Below are 22,500 nucleotides of genomic sequence, written 5' to 3' on the forward strand. Positions count from 1 at the left end.
GGAAGCCCAGATTTGCTTTAAATTAATGACCCCATGCACTAGGCTTCTTTGGATTTGGTTCACATGTCTTAGGGACACCCGCTCCCCCCCCCTCTCTGTGTGTCTGCAGGGCTGGCGCTGACAGAGAGATGCAGTGCTATGAGAGATGAGATCACACCTTGGTGATGTGGCGTTGTTGACGACGGCAGAGAAGAACAGAATGTAGGGAGAAAAAGATGTGTTTTTCCTGTTCCCTGTCATCCATCAGCACATCCTTCTACATACTGTATCTGTCTGCATGGCCTAGGGCTTTAAGCAACTAGTCGACGATTCAACTAGTCGACTATAGTAAATCCACTAGTTGACCTTGTTACTAGTTGATAGTTGATACCTGTAGGCCTCAAGATCAGCTAGAATGCTACATTATAGTCACCAATGTACACAGTTTTTAAATGTACAAATAATATTTTGTTTTACATAATAGGTAGTTAAACAACTAGTCGACTACTCGACTAGAAACTAGGCAACTAGTCAACTAGTAAAAATCCTAGCAAAGCCCTAGCATGACCCCTTTTTATACTTTCTTTATATATCTTTCTTTTTTTGTATTTCTACAGCGGTGCCCGTTGGAGCCTCTACAGCGGTGCCCGTTGGGCACTGGCCTACTTGGAACGATGCGAGTTGGAAATGCATTCGCCACCCAGTTATTATGTCTGTGTCCCTTTTATGCCCATATATGGAGTTCTTTGTCAGGCATCCCCAAATATGTAGTCTATGCTGACGTCAGAATGATGTCATAACAGGCCAGCTCCATATATGGACACTGGGCAGGGGCCCTGTCCAGAGCACGGGCAGAGGCCTTTTTGCCGCGGTTCTGGACAACCATGGGTCCGACCTACTCGAACGACCTGTGGAACGTGTGTCGAATTTGAAGTCGGTTGGGGATACGGTTCTCGAGTTACGTGGATTACACAAATTATGTCTCGTCTAATCTGAAGCTTTACATTAGATCAGTTTCGCTCTTTTCCTCCACCATTTTTTCTGTGCTTTTCACCCCTTTTTCTTCCCAATGTATAGTCGTTATGCCAATGGATTCCTCGCCACACACATTCTGTGTGGTCGTCGTCACTGCCGTTGTATCCTACTGACTCCCCCTCCAGTGAGGAGCCCCCACCGGGAGGATGTAAAAAGCTTTACAGGTTTACCTCCCCGCCCAACACTCCCTGCTGACAGGGAGTACGTACTGTGCAGTGACAAATATCAATCTCGCCCGTCGCGTTTTGATCTTATTATAGATTGGCCATTTCTTCCTTCTTCCTTTTCTTTTTCGATTTCTCACCGACCGTCTCGTTCACATCCATCTTTATGCTGTGAGAATGAACACCAGTGTACCTCCTGACCTTCCGACAGGATACAGACCGGAACGATCATTAAAATAAAACCACAGCGGAACTAATAAAACACCGTGGCTGTAATGAGCGAGCCTAGCAGGAACTCAAACGCGGCGAAACCTGCCGCCAGCCAGACTGAAACCCAGGGGGTGAAGTGTACATTGCAGCCACGCAAACATTCAACTGTAGAAATGAAATAAACTTTTTAATGAGGTTAGAAAACCATTCCAACGAGGTGGTGTTTTTATACTACTATAGGGTTTTTCTTTCCGACTGGAAGGGAGTGAGTCACGCAGGCGTTCTAGCCTGGATCAAAGATGCGAAGTGAGGGGTGCTCTAATCATCGTACATCATCAAGAATGGTGGTCCCTTATTGGCCAAGAGTTCCCACCGACATACATTATGCCGACACATGACGAAAATTCTCCATTCATTGTCAATGGCATTTAACCCATTTTGACCTGAGATCAGATTCTAAAAATGTCTGTTTGAAAATGACAGTTTCTTCGATTTTTAAAAAATAGCAGACCTACAAGCTCGTAGCGCGTCACTCGGTGAGCTTGTAGATCTGCTATTTTTCAATAGCTAAAGCATAACATAATGCTAACACTAAAAGGGGTTCCCGCCCAGAATGGGTTAATGTTTGTGCTCAGACAACACAAACATTAAACACTATAGCCGTTTATAGGAGGGGCTAGCACCCATCAAAAACAAGCCCAGGTCGCTTATAATAAGCAGACATGGCAACAGTGCCCAATGTCCATGACGCACCCCCCTTAGAGTATATATTAATAGAGACGGCACCGGATTTCTCCTCCCACCCACTTGCATTAAGTTGCTCAAAAGCGCATGAGGCGATTTCACTCCTCCCTCCGGGTAGGAACAGAGTGCATTCTGGGATTGATTGGGCCAAACACATGACTGGCCGTTGACTATCATTGCACGCGTTCAGCGTTCGTTCACGTGTCATCATGAACGTGCGCAATGATAGTCAACGGACCAGCGCGTTCATGTGTTTGGCCCAGCGCTGCAATACCAAATTCGGCCACTATGTCCATTTCGCCTCAGGGTTTCCTCCGGGTGCAGTCTCTATTCATATATATATACTCTAAGGCACCCCCCAGTGTGCCCTGACCCTCACTGTGTCAGAGACACACACGCTGGGCTCCCTCTCTGACTTATTGTTCCATCTGTTGACCTGCAGGCTCAAGTCTTGAGGCTATAGAGTTGCTTTGTTGAGACATGGTTGTGTGTTGGCTGTTGTGGGAGTCCTAATGCTATAAAAGCTGTTAGTATTTGTTCCATTACGTTGACAAGTCATGTACGTTTTGGCTCCTGACTTGAGTAAAATCACTCACACTTTTGAGTGTTGGTATTTGTATACATTATGTTTTCTGAGCATACCTACAGATCCTCACTGTGAGAGAGAGACACAGGCTGGGCTGCTCTCTCTTGCTCTCTCTCTCTGAGCCCAGAGGTTATAGGTTAGCTGGCACGCCTGCATGCACAGGTGATGAGTGGTGTGATGGGGGACGCTTTCAACACCGGCTGCCCGTGGCGTGCTCCCTCTCTGACACCCAACATGAGACACATCTACATACGTATGCTGAGTGTCTGCATGTGACAACACTCAAGGGTGTCTGCGTGTGTCAACACCCCCACTAGAGGGTGTCTGCGTGTGTCAACGCCCCTCACTAGAGGGTGTCTGCGTGTGTCAATGCCCCCACATGGCCTTGACGGCCTGCCGCGGAGGTGTGTGTGCGTGCAACGTATTTAGTGGAGACACACACACACACACACACACACTTCAAAAAACGCCTAAAGTAGCAGATCTACAAGCTCAAAATGTGACACGGTATCCATCTTCTGCATCTGCTACTTGTGATGCTTTTGTGTGACGCTGTAGTATGATATCAGTAGGGCGTTAATTTATACGAAAACACACGAAATATGGAGACGCTGTCGGGGGTTCTGCCCTCGATATTATACTAATATACCGACCGCGCCCCGTGAAACCCCCTCCAAAATCAACCTCATATCGGAGGGGAGGGGATGAGAAACCACCCCCATATGTAATGTCGGGAATATCACGGTGCAATCGGTTTGTACTTAACATGAGAGTAGAGGCGAGAGAGAGGTCAGCACGCTGCCTGCACATGGAGCGATGAGGGGAGATGAACAGAGGAGGAGGTGGAGCAGTGACTAGGGGGACAGCGGTGCATACAGAGAGGAGAGGAGAGGAGAGGAGAGGAGGGGAGAGGAGAGGAGAGGAGAGGAGAGGAGAGAAGTGACCAGGGGGACAGCGGTGCATAAAGAGAGGAGAGGAGAGGAGAGGAGAGGAGAGGAGAGGAGAGGAGAGGAGAGGAGAGGAGAGGAGAGGAGAGGAGAGGAGAGGAGAGGAGAGGAGAGGAGAGGAGAGGAGGAGCAGTGACCAGGGGGACAGCGGTGCATACAGAGAGGAGAGGAGAGGAGAGGAGAGGAGAGGAGAGGAGAGGAGAGGAGAGGAGAGGAGAGGAGAGGAGAGGAGAGGAGAGGAGAGGAGGAGCAGTGACCAGGGGGACAGCCGCGCATACAGAGGAGAGGAGAGGAGACGGCAGGACGACATGAGAGGAGTAGAGATTCACTTTTTCTCTGCTTTCTACGGTTATAATCATGCATAGCCCTAGGCTAAGGTACTAAAGGTGCTAACTACGTACATGTTCGTAACCGTATACTCCATATGAAAGCGGAGACCTTTTAGCATTGCTCCGGTTGCTATGGAGAGCTTCCGTCCTCACCAGCTATGGGATTTTTAAATCCAGCTCCATTGAGCCTCCATTAACAGGATTTTCTAAGCCTTGTATATCTAAAGCCACATTCCAATACCCCAAATCTCGGCCACTCACTCACTCACACTCGGTCACTCCAGCATGGCAAATTATGGTGAAATTGGTGACCTGCATAAATATGTTACCATCTTGTGGACTTAACACAACTTACATGGAGGTCTTTAAATATGTGGCCTGAATACCGTTAGGTTGAACTCTGCTAATGAACAAACTGCAACGATTTGCATTCGGACACTGACATTATGTGATTCTCTACATGATTGTCACATATTTCAGCAGGTCACCAATTTCACTGTAACACCACCATGCTGGAGTGAGCGAGTGGCCGAGATTTTGGGTATTGGAATTTGGCTTAAAGCTTCGAGCGCTGTCCATGGTGAGCTGTCGCGCATCCCGACGATCGTAAATCATTTGTGAGTTTGTGTCGCATCGCTGCGCACATAACTGTTTGTAACGAGAGCTAAGGGGTATGAGCTTACGGCTAACGATCACTGTGCTCACAACAACAGCCCCCACCTCCCTGAATAACCCGGAAATGAAACAAGGGGCGTAGAGTGAGAGCAGACGGGTGGCATACGTTAGGTGTGCTTATGCTACCACCTAGTGGCAATAATGGAGTTAATGGAGAGAAGAGGAGAGGAGAGGGGAGGAGAATGGAAGAGGATAGGAGAGGAGAGGAGGAGAGGAGAGGAGAGGGGGGAGGGGAGGGGAGAGGAGAGGAGAGGAGAGGAGAGGAGAGGAGAGGAGAATGGAAGAGGAGATGAGAGGAGAAGAGAGGGGTGGAGAATGGAAGAGGAGAGGAGAGGAGAAGAGAGGGGAGGGGAGGAGAATGGAAGAGGAGAGGAGAGGAGAGGAGAGGAGAGGAGAGGAGAGGAGAGGAAATGGAAGAGGAGAGGAGAGGAGAGGAGAGGAGAGGAGAGGAGAGGAGAGGAGAGGAGAGGAGAGGAGAGGAGAGGAGAGGAGAGGAGTCTGAGCTAAATAGAGCGGTAAACACACAATCCATCATGAAGCAGTCTGACACGTCCTACCCATGAGTACATCATGTCTATCTGTCTGTCTGTCCATCTCCTCTCTCTCTCTATTCAATTCAACTCAATCCAATCTGCTCAGTTCAAAGTGTGACTTCGAGGACATTTTGAATCCAAGGCCCCCCACGAATGCATAATTTGTCTATGCATCAGCCTCTCAGCATCCTAATCTCTGAGTCCCACCTCCCATCCCATGATCTGCTCAGGAATTACTCAAACAATAACAAGCAAAATCTACTCTTGACTAAGGTTGTGCGTTTTTTTGGTATTTATGGTCGATACAGTTTCACATAATCGTCACGGTTTCGTCGGCTAAACCGGCGGCTAAACCGTTTCACCTGACATGTGAGTTGGGTGGCTGTGATTATTGTTTGCGGAAGCAGTAGAGAGAATGGCAGCATCAAATAAGCTAGTTTCCATCAGAGTTATCCATGCGTCTGTGTATCACACTATAGCTAACCGGCTCTGGTGTGTGTGTGTGTGTGTGTGTGTGTGTGTGTGTGTGTGTGTGTGTGTGTGTGTGTGTGTGTGTGTGCGCGCTGTGAACTGTGTCCTCACTGTGCTGTGTCAGTGTGGTTTACATCAAATCACAAAATCCCTTGTGCGCTGTGCGTCGCTATGGACCAGAGCTATACTGTGGACAGTCACAGATTCGTTGCAGCTCAGCATTGCCAAAATATTCCTATGAGCAACTGGCCCACTGTCTGTCAGCCGTAAACTAAATTCAGTGGATAATGCTGAAATAATCTGATGCGAGAGAACGGCTTCTCCTGTGCTCCCAATCTGGAGTTAATTATTAATGGATGCGTTCATTTTTAGGTTTGCTCGTTTCTGTCACCATAAGATACTTATGTAATGGGTAAAATAAAGTCTGATCAGACGTGTGTCAGAGCTTGTCTGGGAGCTGAGTCTGAGAAGAACAACACTACAGTAGGCAGAGAGGGACAATTTATTGATTGATTGATTGATTTTTGATTGGACAGGCAAACATGACGATACATTGCAATACAATAGCGAAAGGGGCCATCTTGTGGCAAAATGTAATAATGCGAAAACATGGCCACGTTAAAATTAATTAGGCGGTAAAACCGAAAACCGGGGTTTCACAATTTTTTTTGCCATTTTTATCATGATTATTAGTGAGGACCAATTATATGAAGATACCTGAAAAGTGGTGAAGTGGTCCTTTAAAGACTGAGGAAGGGAATGATGGAAAAACACAGACGGCTTTTATTACAGCTAGAGGGCAGATAGCAGTGTGTGTGTGTGTGTGCGCGCATGTGTGTGTGTGTGTGTGTGTCATGCACGTGTGTGCGTGTGTCATGCGGGCGTGTTTGTTTGTGTGTGTGAGTGTCCAGGGAGAGGGAGGGCCATCTCCCTAGAGATATGTTGTGACCTAAACCTCTGTCTCTCTCTCTGTTCTGGGTGTCTCCATAGGGTCATCACTCTCTTAACATTGATAATTTGACCCGCCTCGCTCCCTCCCTACATCTTTCCTCATAATGGTAAATGGTGCATTTACACATAGCACCTTTTATCCAAGGAGCTTTACATAGATTGTGCATTACATTCACACACACACCGATGACGGGGGAAACCATGCAAGGCACCAACCTGCACATCCGGAGCAATTAGGGGTTCAGACAGAGTCTTGCTCGATAACACTTCGACACTAACTCTGGGGGAGCCCACAGGGATCGAACTGGGAACTTTGCTGTTCCCATCGGCTGTTCTACAGGCCACTGCCTCACCCACTACACTACAGACAAACCAGGTGTTGCGCGCGGCACACACGCACACACACACACACACACACACACACACACACACACACACACACACACACACACACACACACACACACACACACACACACACACACACACACACACACACACACACACACACACACACACACACACACACACACACACACACACACACACACACACACACACACACACACACACACACACACACACAGGGCTTAGAAGTGACAGTACTGTACCTCTTGTCCAGAGAGGTAGTAGGCAGCCAGCAGTCCTCCGATGAAGCGGATGTTGACCTCGAAGACAGACACCTCAGCATTCTGCGGACACAGAGAGCAGAGACAGACCGATCAATCAGAGACAGAGAGGAAGGGGAGTGGGGGAGGGAGAGAGGGGGGGGGGGGGGGGGGGGGTACAGAGAGGGGAGCGGAGGTGGCGGGAGGGTACAAACGCACAAGGATAGAACGACACGCGAGACTATAGTGCTGCACAATTCTTGCTCAAATGTGAATCTCGATTTCCCTCCATAAGAATTGAGATCACGATTCTCAAACGATTCTCATTTTCTCCATGAAAAACAAACAAAAACATAGCATAAGAGTAACTGAAATGAACTGGACAGCCAACAAGTCTGCACGGTTCTTCACAAAATGAGATTGCAGGTGTCTGAATCTAGTGTCTTTTTTTTAATTAATTGTGCAGCGCTACACAAGACCATACTGCCACCTACTGTCCATTTATTGTATTACACAGTGGGTGAAAAAAACACACCCCTTAAGGCTAAACCCCACCCATCAGAGGTGTGGCTACCAGAGGTACCTTTCGCCTGAAAGACTTTGAAAGGTACCTATAGATGTCAGTCCGGAACAGACCAAGGGAATGGGACTGTAGATATACTTCTATCCTTCCTACCAGTTTATACATCGTCTCTGACGGGCGGAAACCTCATATGTCCAAAAACTGTTACTTTTACACTTGCAGGATTCGAATTCAGCAACAGCAAAATAGCCGATCCGCGACCTCGTACCGCGCTGGGAGCGTCATGGTGAAACGGCTACTTTTGATGCGTTGTGTGACGCCGTACGTACTGTATGGTGTAGTGGGATTTTCAAGATGAGAATACTACACTCCCTTAGAAACATTGGAAGCAAGGTTGTCTGTCAGATGACCGATTCTTACATAAGACCCATGTTTGACCATGTCCACTGACCACTGACCACACCTCCGATGTATTCTCTGCTCTGTCATTGTGTATAAGAGAGAGAAATGTAAAGGGCTCAGGAGGCCTTGCATACGTGCAGTCTCCCTGGGTGGGTGCAGACCAAACCCTTGTAATAAAGTATCATTGTTTCAGTTCACTCTCTACCTCAATTATTTCTCTAAGACTCTGATGTGAGTCCTGAATAATCCACCACAATGGTCAAGTAGGGTGTTAACACAAGGTATGCTAATGATGTGTATACACGTCGCTCTGTCCTCATTTCTGACTTCAGCAAGCACCTCGTTTGGAATATTAACGCTTCTAGAGAGACATAAGACGAGGTCGTGTGAGGTACTAAGGGAAAATTATGCCTCCCGGTTTTGGGGAGTAATGGAAAGTAAAATCCGCCTCATCTGCGTGGCACTCTAGCGCCTTTATTATGAAAAATTACGCCAGCTAAAGAAGTCTTAATTAAAAGGCAACCGAGTAGATTAGACAAAAAACTTTTTCACTCAAATCTTGATTTAAATTTTAAACAATATCAAGAGTTTCATAGAGATAAAAATAAAACGTTAAGTTAAATCCAAACTATGCGGAGTTAAAGGAGTGTAAGTGATATATATTTTGTTCAAATGAAGCGTCAAACAGCTCATAATTATATTATAGATTACAGATGGTAATCATTGCTACATTGTGTTTGTTCTTGGGGTCTCCCCGTCTCTTTAACCCATTTTGGACTGAGGTCGATTAAAAAAAAGGCTTCTAAATCCTAACATTTTTCAGAAAAACCCATGTTTCCATGTCAGTGGTGCTCAACCTTTTTCATGTCAAGGACCCCCAGAATTATCTCTATTGGGCCACAGACCCCCATCTCAAAATATGCAGTTCCAGGGACCTCCCAGAAGCAAATATTTTAGTTAAAAATGTTCGCTCTGAAATATATATTCAAAGATTTGCGCCACATTTTCACGACTTTTCAAAAATAGCAGACCTACAAGCTCATAGCACGCCACTCGGTGGCGCGCTATGAGCTTGTAGGTCTGCTATTTTTCAATAGCTAAAGTATAACATAATGCTTAGTTAAAACACCAAAAGGGGTTCCTGCCCAGAATGGGTTAAACAGAGAGGTATTTTCAGGTCGGATTCTTTATTCACGCTGCAGTAACACCTTAATTTCCCTCCGGGGGATTAACAAAGCTTATCTCATCTGATCTCAATTATATCCAGCCAGGAGAAGAGAATTCATACAGGCCGCTAAAGGATAAACAAGTGAAATTGGATGTGATTAAATAAAAATAATAAGCAGAGAAAATTGTTCACTGGAAGACTATGAAATTGCAGGGGCTCTCTCCTGATTGGATATAATTGCTATCCTGACCTGAATATGTATGTTCTGTTCACTAAAGAACTCAAGAGAGACAGAGCTCTCTTATATTAATTAGTATGCATTGTATTTTATGGTTTCTTTCTATATTCCGATAGTAAAGCATTGTTATATAGTCCAGGGGATCTCAACCCGTGGGTCACGACCCCTCGGGGGGGTCGCCACATTATTTTGGGGGGTCCCCAAATTATAAAATAAATAAATAATAATAATATATATATATTTTTGTAACTGAATGCAATATGAGGTGGGTTGTCGTTCTCAGTAGGCTCCCAGCATGTGCAGTAGGTCGATAAGATCGTCTTGATAAGTAACCTACTGGTGATTATCGGTTGATTTTCACTCGTGTTACGTGCCACGTAGTGTAGTTTGTGGGTTGCTCTGTATTCCTCCCCTGTCTCTCCTTCCCTCCACTCTCTCATTCTCTGCAGGTTTGAAGTCCCCATCTGTCAATCAGCCTGTTACCTGACTCCTCCCTCATCCAATCACCACCACCACCTGCTGCCTATAAAAGGCTGAGTCCCACCTGGGCTCACTCTCTCAACCAGTACACCTCAGTTGTTTGTTTGTAGCCCTGTCACTGATGCATCATTTTTGTCTCCTCTTGTGTCCCTGAGCAAACCTTATCTGTTTAGTTTAATGTTCTACTACTAATGTAAATTCTATGCTATATGCCCTGCCTTGGGACAGGTAAGACAGAGGCCTCTATACATAGGCACCACGTAGGTAGAACCTTGTTAAGCACACTAGGTAAGGGGTGTTTGCCACCACATGTATTTTGAACTACGTTTTGGTTAGAGTAGTTAGGTAGACAGGCTTTTGTTTTACTAATTGTCTAGGTAGTTAGTTAGTCTGTCTTTTGTTTCCCTAGCTGCTCCTTTTGTTATTTTGGCAACACTCGTGTCCCCTGGCAGTGGCTTAATTGTTTTTGCTTTGTTATATGCTTTATGCATATACACTTGACCACCTGTAAATATACCTCAGAGTAAAAAAGCACATCACCTTTGGTGACAGTAACCCTGTGTTGACTCCGTTTATTTGCACCTCCAATGCTTGATATCCCTTGTTTCTTAAACATTGTTGTGAAACCCTAGCCTCTAGACACGTCATGACTATTTTGTCTAGGGGTTTCGTAACAACTCGAAACCGCACAATATGCAATGTGGCCCTCTGGAGTGAGTGTGGAAATATAGTGGCCCTCTGGAGTGAGTGTGGAACTATAGTGGCCCTCTGGAGTGAGTGTGGAAATATAGTGGCCCTCTGGAGTGAGTGTGGAAATATAGTGGCCCTCTGGAGTGAGTGTGGAACTATAGTGGCCCTCTGGAGTGAGTGGAAGAACTATAGTGGCCCTCTGGAGTGAGTGTGGAAATAAGGTGGCCCTCTGGAGTGAGTGTGGAAATATAGTGGCCCTCTGGAGTGAGTGTGGAAATAAGGTGGCCCTCTGGAGTGAGTGTGGAAATAAGGTGGCCCTCTGGAGTGTGTGTGGAAATATGGTGGCCCTCTGGAGTGAGTGTGGAAATAAGGTGGCCCTCTGGAGTGAGTGTGGAAATATAGTGGCCCTCTCCATCGTCAAAGTTGCCCACCCCTGTTATAGTCTGTTGTGAGAGTGAGCGCATCTTTTTTTATTATGCTTAACGAACACCACATTTGTGTGCACAATGTTCTTCGTAAACAAACTCAACTAAATTAAATTCAACCATACCGAATGACTCCAATTTCACAGAATGCGCCCGGAGAAACCACAGCAAGTCTACTTATTTATTGATGTAATTGTTTGTACATTATTTCATCCATCTGCTTCCAGGGTGGAAGTCAGATGTGTCTTTTTGTGTGTGTGAAGCCCAAGCCCTACCCTAGGCCCGACCAATTCTGGCAGAACTTGTGGGCGCCTCAACTCGGCCCTATACCCGATGAGCAGTGGAGTAAGCAGCGCTTCCCAAACTTTTTCATGTCAAGGACCCCAAATTGACACTAATGAGCCTGTGGACCCCCATTTGAAAACATATGCCAGGGACCCCCATAAGAGAACATTTTTACGGCTCTAGCAGTGATTCTCAACACGTTTAATTTCAAGGACCCCCAGTTTGACATGCATTAGGCTACGGACCCCCATTTAATGGCATTTCTATCTCTTGGACCTCCAATTTATATTGTAAAATCAATGTTAATTTAACTATGAGTACAAATGGAACCACACCTGTGAGCTTGTAGATCGGCTATTCTCTGCTATTTTCAAAAGATTATAATACATTTGAAAACCTTAAATGGGACATTCTGCACAATTAGTACTTTCACTTTTGGTACGTTTAAGTAGTTGCAACAGAGTATTTCTATATTGCAGTATTGATACTTTTACTAAAACTAAAAACGTTTGAGTACTTTTTCCACCCCTGCAGATGAGCTTGTCTGGGGCACGTCCGGTCACACCCCCTCGGTGTGTAAACGGAGAACTATTAGGGCCTGGCTGGTTACATGCCAACGCTGGCCAGCGGTGGGGAAGACAGTGTGGAAACGGAGAACTATTAGGGCCTGGCTGGTTACATGTCAACGCTGGCCAGCGGTGGGCCAGACAGTGTGGAACTATTACGGCCTGGCTGGTTGCATGCCAACGCTGGCCAGCGGTGGGGCAGAGAACTATTACAGCCTGGCTGGTTACATGTCAACGCTGGCCAGCAGTGGGGCAGACAGTGTGGAAACGGAGAACTATTACGGCCTGGCTGGTTACATGCCAACGCTGGCCAGCAGTGGGGCAGACAGTGTGGAAACGGAGAACTATTACAGCCTGGCTGGTTACATGCCAACGCTGGCCAGCGGTGGGCCAGACAAATGGACCAACCCACGGCCCATGATTTAATGGCATTTGGCCGGTGGTGGCTGCTGTTAATGTGGTGATGGATTGATAGATGAGTGGAGGGGAGTAGATCTCATAAAGCTTGGGGCCCCGGTCTGGTCAGCACCGGCCGGTTTTGGATCCGAGAGGATAAATCTCATCAGAACGTGGTCCGTGGCTCAAATGCAGAATAAATAATGGACCTTGATATGAAAAGGGTTGAAAACCACTGATTTACAGCAATGGTCCAGCAGCCTCCCACCCACAACAGAACTGCATGTGAAATGCTGAGGTTCTTAACCACAGCCGACGCTAATCGCGTATCAATACGTTATCAATTAATCAAACGTCCGGTGCGAACCACGTATCCATACGTTCTAATCACTTTTTTATAGCATACTTTCATTCATCTTTTTACCCACCCGGACAATGAAGAACCATCCCCCTATCATTGCTGCTTAGTCCCGCTCACGTGATCAGAAAAAAAAACCAAAAAAAAAAAAAACCCTCCCCTCCTGAAAACAGGAGGGCGGGCCGCTTTACGTGTATAAGCCAGTGTAAAATGGATGCGCCCATGCCGATCTAGTCGGTGTGTGAAAAGAATCAAATTTCACCTAACCTCGCCTCACCAGGCTTTCCTCCTACTCGATTCCCCCCTCCCCTCCTGTTTCTCCTGCAGGAGGAGGGCCTTGCGAGATGGGGGCTCATGTCTCGGAAAAAAACATGATGAACGGAACGCTGTTACGCTGCCTAACACATGATCTGCAGATTCTGCACCAGATCGCATTGCACAACGTCTGCAACACACATGGACAGATGCATGTTTACTTCTTCATACTGTAGCGACCAAACGATCCCCGAGCCTACAATACTACGAACTAACAAACGAACTACAGTATCGAGAGGGGCCGCCATGACAACAGACAGTCTACCGTTGGGGGATCACGTATCGCCATGCAGAGCCGTCATAATCGGAGATCGCTCGGACGTGTGATTGTAACGCTTTTTTATTCATTATAATTGTAGTGATAAGACCGCAATGAACGCGTCGGGGACGTAATCGACCCGGGTGTAATGTATAACGAACTTTTCCGCGTCCTAAACCGTGCATGCCCAGGCATGTTCCCTATACTAGCTTGAAAAACAAAATCAGCTCATGATGACAACGCGTCTCACCGTTATACTATAGTTCTGAACCGAACGGTGGAATGGGACTTTTTATAGCCGTACGATCAAGACTTTTGCTGCCCAATGTGCCCATGACCCCCCCCCCCCCAATGTTACTGCGATCAAAACAATGAAAGCAGTGAATCATCATCATCATCTAAAGAAAGCAGAGTTATGAAGGTTTATAGTCAGACATTGACAGGCAGATATAACAATAAACACAATAAATATGCTATACATCCTATACACCGAATGAAAGCCCTGAATGTGTACTTTTACGAGGAAAAGAGTAAACATTGATCCCATGTACAGTGTGTCATAAATTGGTTACTGGGTGGATGCACATTGCGCCCACCAGATATAACTGCAGAGAAGACATGGACCCGAACTCAATATTCACAAAATAAGGCCTATAGCGACATATAAATACTATATACCGTATGAAACAGAAGACTCTCTGCTTTCATAAGAAAAAAACTTCTACTGTAGTAATAATAAAAATCACACCCATGTGAAGTGAGTGGTGCAACTCTGTACCATATTCTGTTCTCTGCTTATTCAATACAGCTCGCTATATACGGACTGAGGCAGAAAGTCATGTAAACCTTTTATTTACAGTTTGGTCTGTAAACTTCTACTGTAATAATAAAAATCACACCCCTGTGAAGTGAGCGTTGCAACAGTCGTGTTATCTGGTGGGCACAAGCTGCATTCAATAACCAATTACTGTCTAACTGTAGATGGGATCAATGTATACTGTTTTCCTCGTAAAAGTACACATTCAGGGCTTTCATTCGGTGTATAGGATGTATAGGATATTTATTGGGTTCAATTTTATATCTGCCTGTCAATGTCTCTGACTTTAAATCATCCATAACTCTGCTCGCTGTTCAAGATAACCACCAGGCAAATGCAGGTGTTGCAAAAAGGTCAATATCTCCAGAATGGAACATGGTAAAATCAAAATGTATTTTTTTTGCCTTTGTGCAATGTTAAACGGTAGCAACATCCAAATAGGCCTGCCGAGATCTTGTAGCAATCAAAGTGTTAAATCATTGCTGTCGGGCAGAAACCTCTTATCTCCATATTTTCACTTTTTGTGTTTGTCCCGTAAATATTAACGACCCCTACTTGTCACACACAAGTATCAACAGTAGCAGATCCCACAAGCTCGAAACGCGCCACGAAGCTACGTGTTTTGAGCTTTGAGCTAGATCTGCTGCTTTTGCCATTTTTGGAATTCACAAGGCGCCGCGATTCAACACGTTGCGAGCTTGTAGCAGATCAGGTGTTTTTCTGCTACAGGGACGTTAACGTGGTTAACCCATTCAGCACGGGAACCCCTTTTGGTGTTTTAAGCATTATGTTCTTTAGCTATTGAAAATTTGTAGATCTGATATTTTTCAATAGCTAAAGTATAACATAATGCTTAGTTAAAACACCAAAAGGGGTTCCCGCTCAGAATGGGTTAAAGAGACGGGGAGACCCCAAGAACAAACACAATGTAGAAAAACTCGGTGCAGCGCTATGAGCTTGTAGATCTGCTATTTTTGAAAAATCGTGAAAATGGGGCGCAAATCTTTGAATATATTTTCTTTCAGAGCGAACGTTTTTTAACTCAAATCTTCTCTTCTGGGGGGGGGGGGGGGGGGGGGGGTCCCTGGAACAACATATTTTCAGATGAGCACCACTGACATATAGAAACAGGTTTTTCAGAAAACTTTTAGGATTTTAGAAGACATTTATTTAGAATTTCGTCCTCAGGTCTAAATGGGTGGAAATGCCTGCCGCTGCGCACATGGACCAGCTGAAGGCAGGCAGATAAGCAGGACTGTAAACATGCAGCGATCAGGACCAGCAGGGTTACTCTGCATGCAACTTTTACATTCGGGTGAATCTTTTTGCCAGACAGTTATTGATTCCAGACAGTCATTTGAGAAATGAAATCCTCTCATACTAAGAATAACCGTGCATTTCTATGCATCTCCTGCTTTTTGTGTGTGCGCGTGTGCACGAGAGGTGCGCGTCCTCCCGGCACCAACACACGACGAAAAATGATCATAATAGACATTTCAGGTTTTTGAAGGAAAACAATTTAAAAACATGTCAGTCCTCCCGACTAAAACATTCCGGTTCCACGTTCCGCCGCGTGACAGCCTGTCATCGGGTGACAGGTGACGGGAACAGACAGTACACAGAGGGGGGGTGGGGGGGCACATCGATTCACCGGGCGCCTTCCAACCTTTCATAGCGGGGGGGTACACAGAGTCTAACCCATTTAGAACTGAGGACGCATCTGTGTCACCTTATAGCTTTTAACCACTTTAACCTTTATTCTAAACTTTAGCTGTTGAAAAATAGCAGATCTACAAGCTCATAGCGCGGCACCGAGTGCCGCGCTACGAGCTTGTAGATCTGCATTTTATTTATTTATTATTATATAAAATGTGTCACAAATCTTTGACTATATACTCTTTCACAGCGAATGTTTTTAACTTAAATATTTGATTCTGGGGGGGTCCCAGGGAGATGATTCTGTGGGTCCTTGACATGACATAGTTTGAGAACCCACTGAGTAGAAAACACGGGGTATTTCAGCAAACCGTCATGATTTACAGTAGAAGACATTTGCAGAATGTGTTGTAAGGTCTTAATGCACTAATCATGGTAAACACGACAGGCTTCAGCACAGCCTGGGCGCATCGTGACAAAAATGTCTTTTTCTTTTGCAGGAGCCAGAATGTCAGCTTTCCTGTGCCCGCTCCTCTCAAACCTCAAAACGTGGGCATGAGATTTGATTCCTTTGGAATAGAACAAAAGGCTTCAGGTTTTGAGACGAGAAGAACTCCTTGTATGGTGTGTTGTGTTTACGGGCTACGACGCAGGACTTCAAAGTGGCTTGCTGCCAGAGATAGGGGGTGGCAACAATGTTGACAAAATAAAATAAATATATTTAAAGAAAGTAATGTCAAGTAACCTCCAAATCATATTATTATTGTCAAGCGGAAGTGCATGAAGGCATGCTGCGTCGCTGCCACTCAAGTGACTACTGGCCAATCACAGCATGTCTTTACCGGGACTTCCGTTTACGTTGCCAAAGCAAGTGCCGCTGGGAAAGAGGGGCGCCTCTGATTGGCCTATACTGAACACCCCCTTCCGTCCCTGGACAGGGCCCCTGCCCGGGCTCTGGACAGGGCCCCTGCCCGGGCTCTGGACAGGGCCCCTGCCCGGGCTCCATATATGGAGCTGGTGTGTTCGGACATCATTGTGACGTCTGCATAGACTCCATATTTGGGCATGACTGACAAAGAACTCCATATATGGGCATAAAAGGGTCACAGACGTAATATCTGGGTGGGGCATACATTTCCAACTTGCATCATTCCAAGTAGGCCAGTGCCCAACGGGTACCGCTGTAGAGGCCCAACGGGTACCGCTCTAGTGACATGAAAACACGAAAATTATAAAAAAAATTCAATGACTTAGCCTCGGTCAGAAACGGTCACATATGTCTATGGTTTTACCACTTTCAACATGCCATCCTTATTTTAGGCATGTCACAACAGATCTGTATAAGTTCACAGCAACCCATCGCAATGCTACATGATGTAATCATGTAATAAGGGCTATTTTCGTTTGCATTGGGGACCCGTGGAATTTCTGATACTTTTCCAAAAAAATAAATAGCGGATGTACAAGCACGCAGTGCGCCACAAAGTGTGAGCTTGTAGATCTGGGCGTCTCCACGGATCCCACTTTGAGAACAAATTTTAAAAGACGTCAGAGTTTTTTTTTCTTCATCCCGCAAAGAAAAAGAAAAAAAAGAATCCTGACTGCTGCATAATTGAGTTTCAGCAAATCAGGTTTGGAGCTGAGTGTTTGAACAGGTTGAATCAGGTTTGGAGCTGAGTGTTTGAACAGGTTGAATCAGGTTTGGAGCTGAGTGTTTGAACAGGTTGAATCAGGTTTGGAGCTGAGTGTTTGAACAGGTTGAATCAGGTTTGGAGCTGAGTGTTTGAACAGGTTGAATCAGGTTTGGAGCTGAGTGTTTGAACAGGTTGAATCAGGTTTGGAGCTGAGTGTTTGAACAGGTTGAATCAGGTTTGGAGCTGAGTGTTTGAACAGGTTGAATCAGGTTTGGAGCTGAGTGTTTGAACAGGTTGAATCAGGTTTGGAGCTGAGTGTTTGAACAGGTTGAATCAGGTTGGAGCTGAGTGTTTGAACAGGTTGAATCAGGTTTGGAGCTGAGTGTTTGAACAGGTTGAATCAGGTTTGGAGCTGAGTGTTTGAACAGGTTGAATCAGGTTGAATCAGGTTTGGAGCTGAGTGTTTGAACAGGTTGAATCAGGTTTGGAGCTGAGTGTTTGAACAGGTTGAATCAGGTTTGGAGCTGAGTGTTTGAACAGGTTGAATCAGGTTGGATCAGGTTTGGAGCTGAGTGTTTGAACAGGTTGAATCAGGTTTGGAGCTGAGTGTTTGAACAGGTTGAATCAGGTTGGATCAGGTTTGGAGCTGAGTGTTTGAACAGGTTGGAGCTGAGTGTTTGAACAGGTTGAAACAGGTTTGGAGCTGAGTGTTTGAACAGGTTGAATCAGGTTTGGAGCTGAGTGTTTGAACAGGTTGAATCAGGTTGGATCAGGTTTGGAGCTGAGTGTTTGAACAGGTTGAAACAGGTTTGGAGCTGAGTGTTTGAACAGGTTGAATCAGGTTGAATCAGGTTTGGAGCTGAGTGTTTGAACAGGTTGAATCAGGTTGAATCAGGTTGAATCAGGTTTGGAGCTGAGTGTTTGAACAGGTTGAATCAGGTTGAATCAGGTTTGGAGCTGAGTGTTTGAACAGGTTGAATCAGGTTGAATCAGGTTTGGAGCTGAGTGTTTGAACAGGTTGAATCAGGTTGAATCAGGTTTGGAGCTGAGTGTTTGAACAGGTTGAATCAGGTTTGGAGCTGAGTGTTTGAACAGGTTGAATCAGGTTGAATCAGGTTGAATCAGGTTTGGAGCTGAGTGTTTGAACAGGTTGAATCAGGTTGAATCAGGTTGAATCAGGTTTGGAGCTGAGTGTTTGAACAGGTTGAATCAGGTTTGGAGCTGAGTGTTTGAACAGGTTGAATCAGGTTTGGAGCTGAGTGTTTGAACAGGTTGAATCAGGTTGGAGCTGAGTGTTTGAACAGGTTGAATCAGGTTTGGAGCTGAGTGTTTGAACAGGTTGAATCAGGTTTGGAGCTGAGTGTTTGAACAGGTTGAATCAGGTTTGGAGCTGAGTGTTTGAACAGGTTGAATCAGGTTTGGAGCTGAGTGTTTGAACAGGTTGAATCAGGTTTGGAGCTGAGTGTTTGAACAGGTTGAATCAGGTTTGGAGCTGAGTGTTTGAACAGGTTGAATCAGGTTTGGAGCTGAGTGTTTGAACAGGTTGAATCAGGTTGGAGCTGAGTGTTTGAACAGGTTGAATCAGGTTTGAACAGGTTTGGAGCTGAGTGTTTGAACAGGCGGCATTAACTCATCAGTCCGTCTTCCTCCATTACGCCTGAGATCAAGACTCACTTTGACCGTGGATTATTAACCCATTCAGGCCCGACGTCGAAATTTAAAAAAAAAGTTTTCTAAATCATGACAATTTTCTGAAAGATTTGAGGCATATTTTAACGATTTTTCTAAAATAGCAGACCTACAAGTTCATAGCGCGCCACTCGGTGGCGCGCTATGAGCTTGTAGATCTGCTATTTTTCAATAGCTAAAGTTTAACGTAACGCTTAAAACACCAAAAGGGGTTCCCGCCCAGAATGGGTTAATGTGCGCGCTAATGGCTTTCCATTAATTTCTGTCTTCCTCGGTGGAGGGTACAGTGGTGATGAGTATATGGACCTCATAACCATGCATCCATCATCGGAGCTCTCCATAGCCCCAACCCCCCCCCCCCCCCGGTCCGCCATGTTGACCATGAGTCACCGCCCGCTTCAATGCGACATGACATCTATACTTAACTTCATCGTTGCTTATTGGAAGGCTTGAGCGCGCGGCGCGCGCGTGTGTGTGCGTGTGTATGGAGAACCCGTAAATGGGGTAACATTGCCTTCGGTGTAATGGCGTAACATTGCATTCTGTGCCAATGTAGTTCACAAGAGTTGTGCGTAGATGTGTAGATGTGATTAAAACATACTGACGCAACTACACACACTATAGCATGTATTTATTGAGTGCCTGTGAATCATGTTCTCTCTCTCACACACACACACAGACACACACACACAATGCATTCATGATTAATATCATTAAAGCACGCACACATGTCTACACGCACAAATGATCTCTACAAGCTTGGTTGTATTACAAAAAAAAAAACTATCTCTCTCTCCCTCTCACACAACGCACACACCCAGGAGGCGAAGAAGTGATTAAGCTCGACTAAGAGTGATGTCTTTAATCTCGTAACGTGGAACTCACGCAGCGCGGCCTGATATATTCCAACCGCGTGGGAACACAGAGCGTAAGACGACACGCGCGCGCGCGCGAGAGAGAGAGGTGTAGCCATGATGTACAGCATCACACCAGAGCCTGCAGCGTCTCAAGGCCTTAACAGAGGGCAGGTGCAACGAACGCAGGCCTTAAGAAAAGAAGAGACCACTCCCCGGGCCGACGGGGGAATTACCGACTCCCTGAGAGGCATGCAGAGAAAAGCCTCCAGTAATGCTACGGCCGTATCATGGAGATTTCAGCCTATAAGCTATAGCTTAGGCGTGTTATGCGTGGTGCTGCCATCCGTCGCCGGTGGCAAATGCTTAAATCTCATGACAACATCGAGCCACACGCCCCACGCCCCTCTTTCCATGTCCACCTGGCTGTCGTTCATCCTGTCTCTCTCACCCTCCTCCCCTTGTTCTTCAATTATTGTCGCTGTCTGGCAGTTACCAGATCTCATCTCCGTACTTATTTTTGAGGGGCGCTAGCCCCTCCTATATACAGCGTTTCGTCCCAACATGCGTCACATTTGCCATTGACAATGAAAGGAGAATTTACGTCATATGGGAAAGTTCTTCCACAATTCCATGCTGTATTGATGTTGGTACCATTAGGAGGAGAGACAACAGGTACATGTTGATCAAAATGTGTAGACTTCTTGTAAATTAAGAATTGCAGATGTTTAACAATAATTTAACTCTTGAGAATAACTCTTAAGTAAACGAATCAAGAGTTAAAGATCTATAAGGGTCCATTTGGTTACCAACTCTCCATCATTTAGCTGGGGACCACCTGGAACCCCCTCAAGGACCAGTGGTTGAAAAGCACTGTACTACAGCGTCTCACAGAAGCATCAGAAAGTAGCTCGTACATGTGCTGCTTTTGAATCCTGAAAAGTAACAGTTTTGGACTTAACCCATTTTGGACAGGAACCCCTTTTGGTGTTATAGCATCATGTTATGCTTTAGCGTTTGAAAAATAGCAGATCTACAAGCTCATAGCGCGCCACCGAGTGGCGCGCTACAAGCTTGTAGATCTGCTATTTTTGAAAAGTCGAAGAACGACTGACATAGAAACATGGCTTTTTCAGAAAACTGTCAGGATGTAGAAGACATTTTTAGAATCTGATCTCAGGTCAAAATGGGTTAAGGAGGTTTCCGCCCGACAGAAAACGATCTGCTCTCTCCAGCCACGTCACATCGTGCCGTGCTGCGAGCTCAGCTTGTACATCTGCTATTTGTGGACATTTTAGGAAAAAATCCTGACTTTTCTAACACACATCATCTCTTCTGGGGGTCCCTGGCATAAAACATAGTCAGATGCGGGCGGTCATTTGCATGACCTTGACACAAAAAACGTTTGAGAATGAGAACACCACTTATGTGCTTATGTGGAAGGCATTTTGGTAGAACCGGCCTCAGGTCTCAATGCTTTGAGTAAAAAAACAAAGTGAGTACTTCTATTACACCACTGCTGGAGAGTACAATACTTTTTTGTCCCAGCAGCGCTGGTACAGTAGGCCTACCAGACTGTTGATCCAGAGGTTCATTATAGCTGTGTCTGTGACCGTCACCGTACAGTAGGCCTACCAGACTGTTGATCCAGAGGTTCATTATAGCTGTGTCTGTGACCGTCACCGTACAGTAGGCCTACCAGACTGTTGATCCAGAGGTTCATTATTATAGCTGTGTCTGTGACCGTCACCGTACAGTAGGCCTACCAGACTGTTGATCCAGAGGTTCATTATTATAGCTGTGTCTGTGACCGTCACCGTACAGTAGGCCTACCAGACTGTTGATCCAGAGGTTCATTATAGCTGTGTCTGTGACCGTCACCGTACAGTAGGCCTACCAGACTGTTGATCCAGAGGTTCATTATAGCCGTGTCTGTGACCGTCACCGTACAGTAGGCCTACCAGACTGTTGATCCAGAGGTTCATTATAGCTGTGTCTGTGACCGTCACCGTACAGTAGGCCTACCAGACTGTTGATCCAGAGGGTCATTATAGCTGTGTCTGTGACCGTCACCGTACAGTAGGCCTACCAGACTGTTGATCCAGAGGTTCATTAGAGCTGTGTCTGTGACCGTCACCGCTGGCTCTCCAGCACCACTGACTGCCCCGACGTGGTACAGTAGGCCTGGTACAGTAGGTACAGTCTGGTACAGCAGGCCTACCAGACTGTTGATCCAGAGGTTCATTATAGCCGTGTCTGTGACCGTCACCGCTGGCTCTCCAGCACCACTGACTGCCCCGACGTGCCCCGTGATCACCTCTGTAGGGGCCTAACAACAGAGATGTGTCCGTGTGTGTGCGTGTGTGTGTGTGTGTGTGTGTGTGTATGAATGGAGCTCAATTCCACAAGCTACCATTGTTACTGTCCGTCTGTCTGTCTGTCTGCTGGGGTCCACAATGGACTAATGGGAGAGGACAGGAGGTGAAGAGGAGGCGAGAGGAGTGTGCTAACGAG

General features: G+C 46.0%; 1 protein-coding gene across 1 annotated transcript in view; it reads right to left on the reverse strand.

The window, feature by feature from the left end:
- Positions 1 to 4,786: 4,786 nt before the first annotated feature.
- LOC306934992 (mannosyl-oligosaccharide 1,2-alpha-mannosidase IB-like) overlaps positions 4,787 to 22,500 on the reverse strand; it is a gene marked incomplete at its 3' end in the record, with an annotated part of 165,797 nt that continues 148,083 nt past the window's right edge. The window contains exons 7-8 of the mRNA XM_079517814.1: positions 7,235 to 7,315; positions 4,787 to 4,798 (exon numbers count right to left, since the gene is read on the reverse strand). Of these exons, the coding sequence (XP_079373940.1) occupies positions 4,787 to 4,798; positions 7,235 to 7,315 (93 nt within the window). The remainder of the gene's footprint in view (positions 4,799 to 7,234; positions 7,316 to 22,500) is intronic.

This window comes from Electrona antarctica (assembly GCF_951216825.1).
Source record: "Electrona antarctica genome assembly, chromosome: 13".
NCBI classification, from domain to species: Eukaryota; Metazoa; Chordata; class Actinopteri; order Myctophiformes; family Myctophidae; genus Electrona; species Electrona antarctica.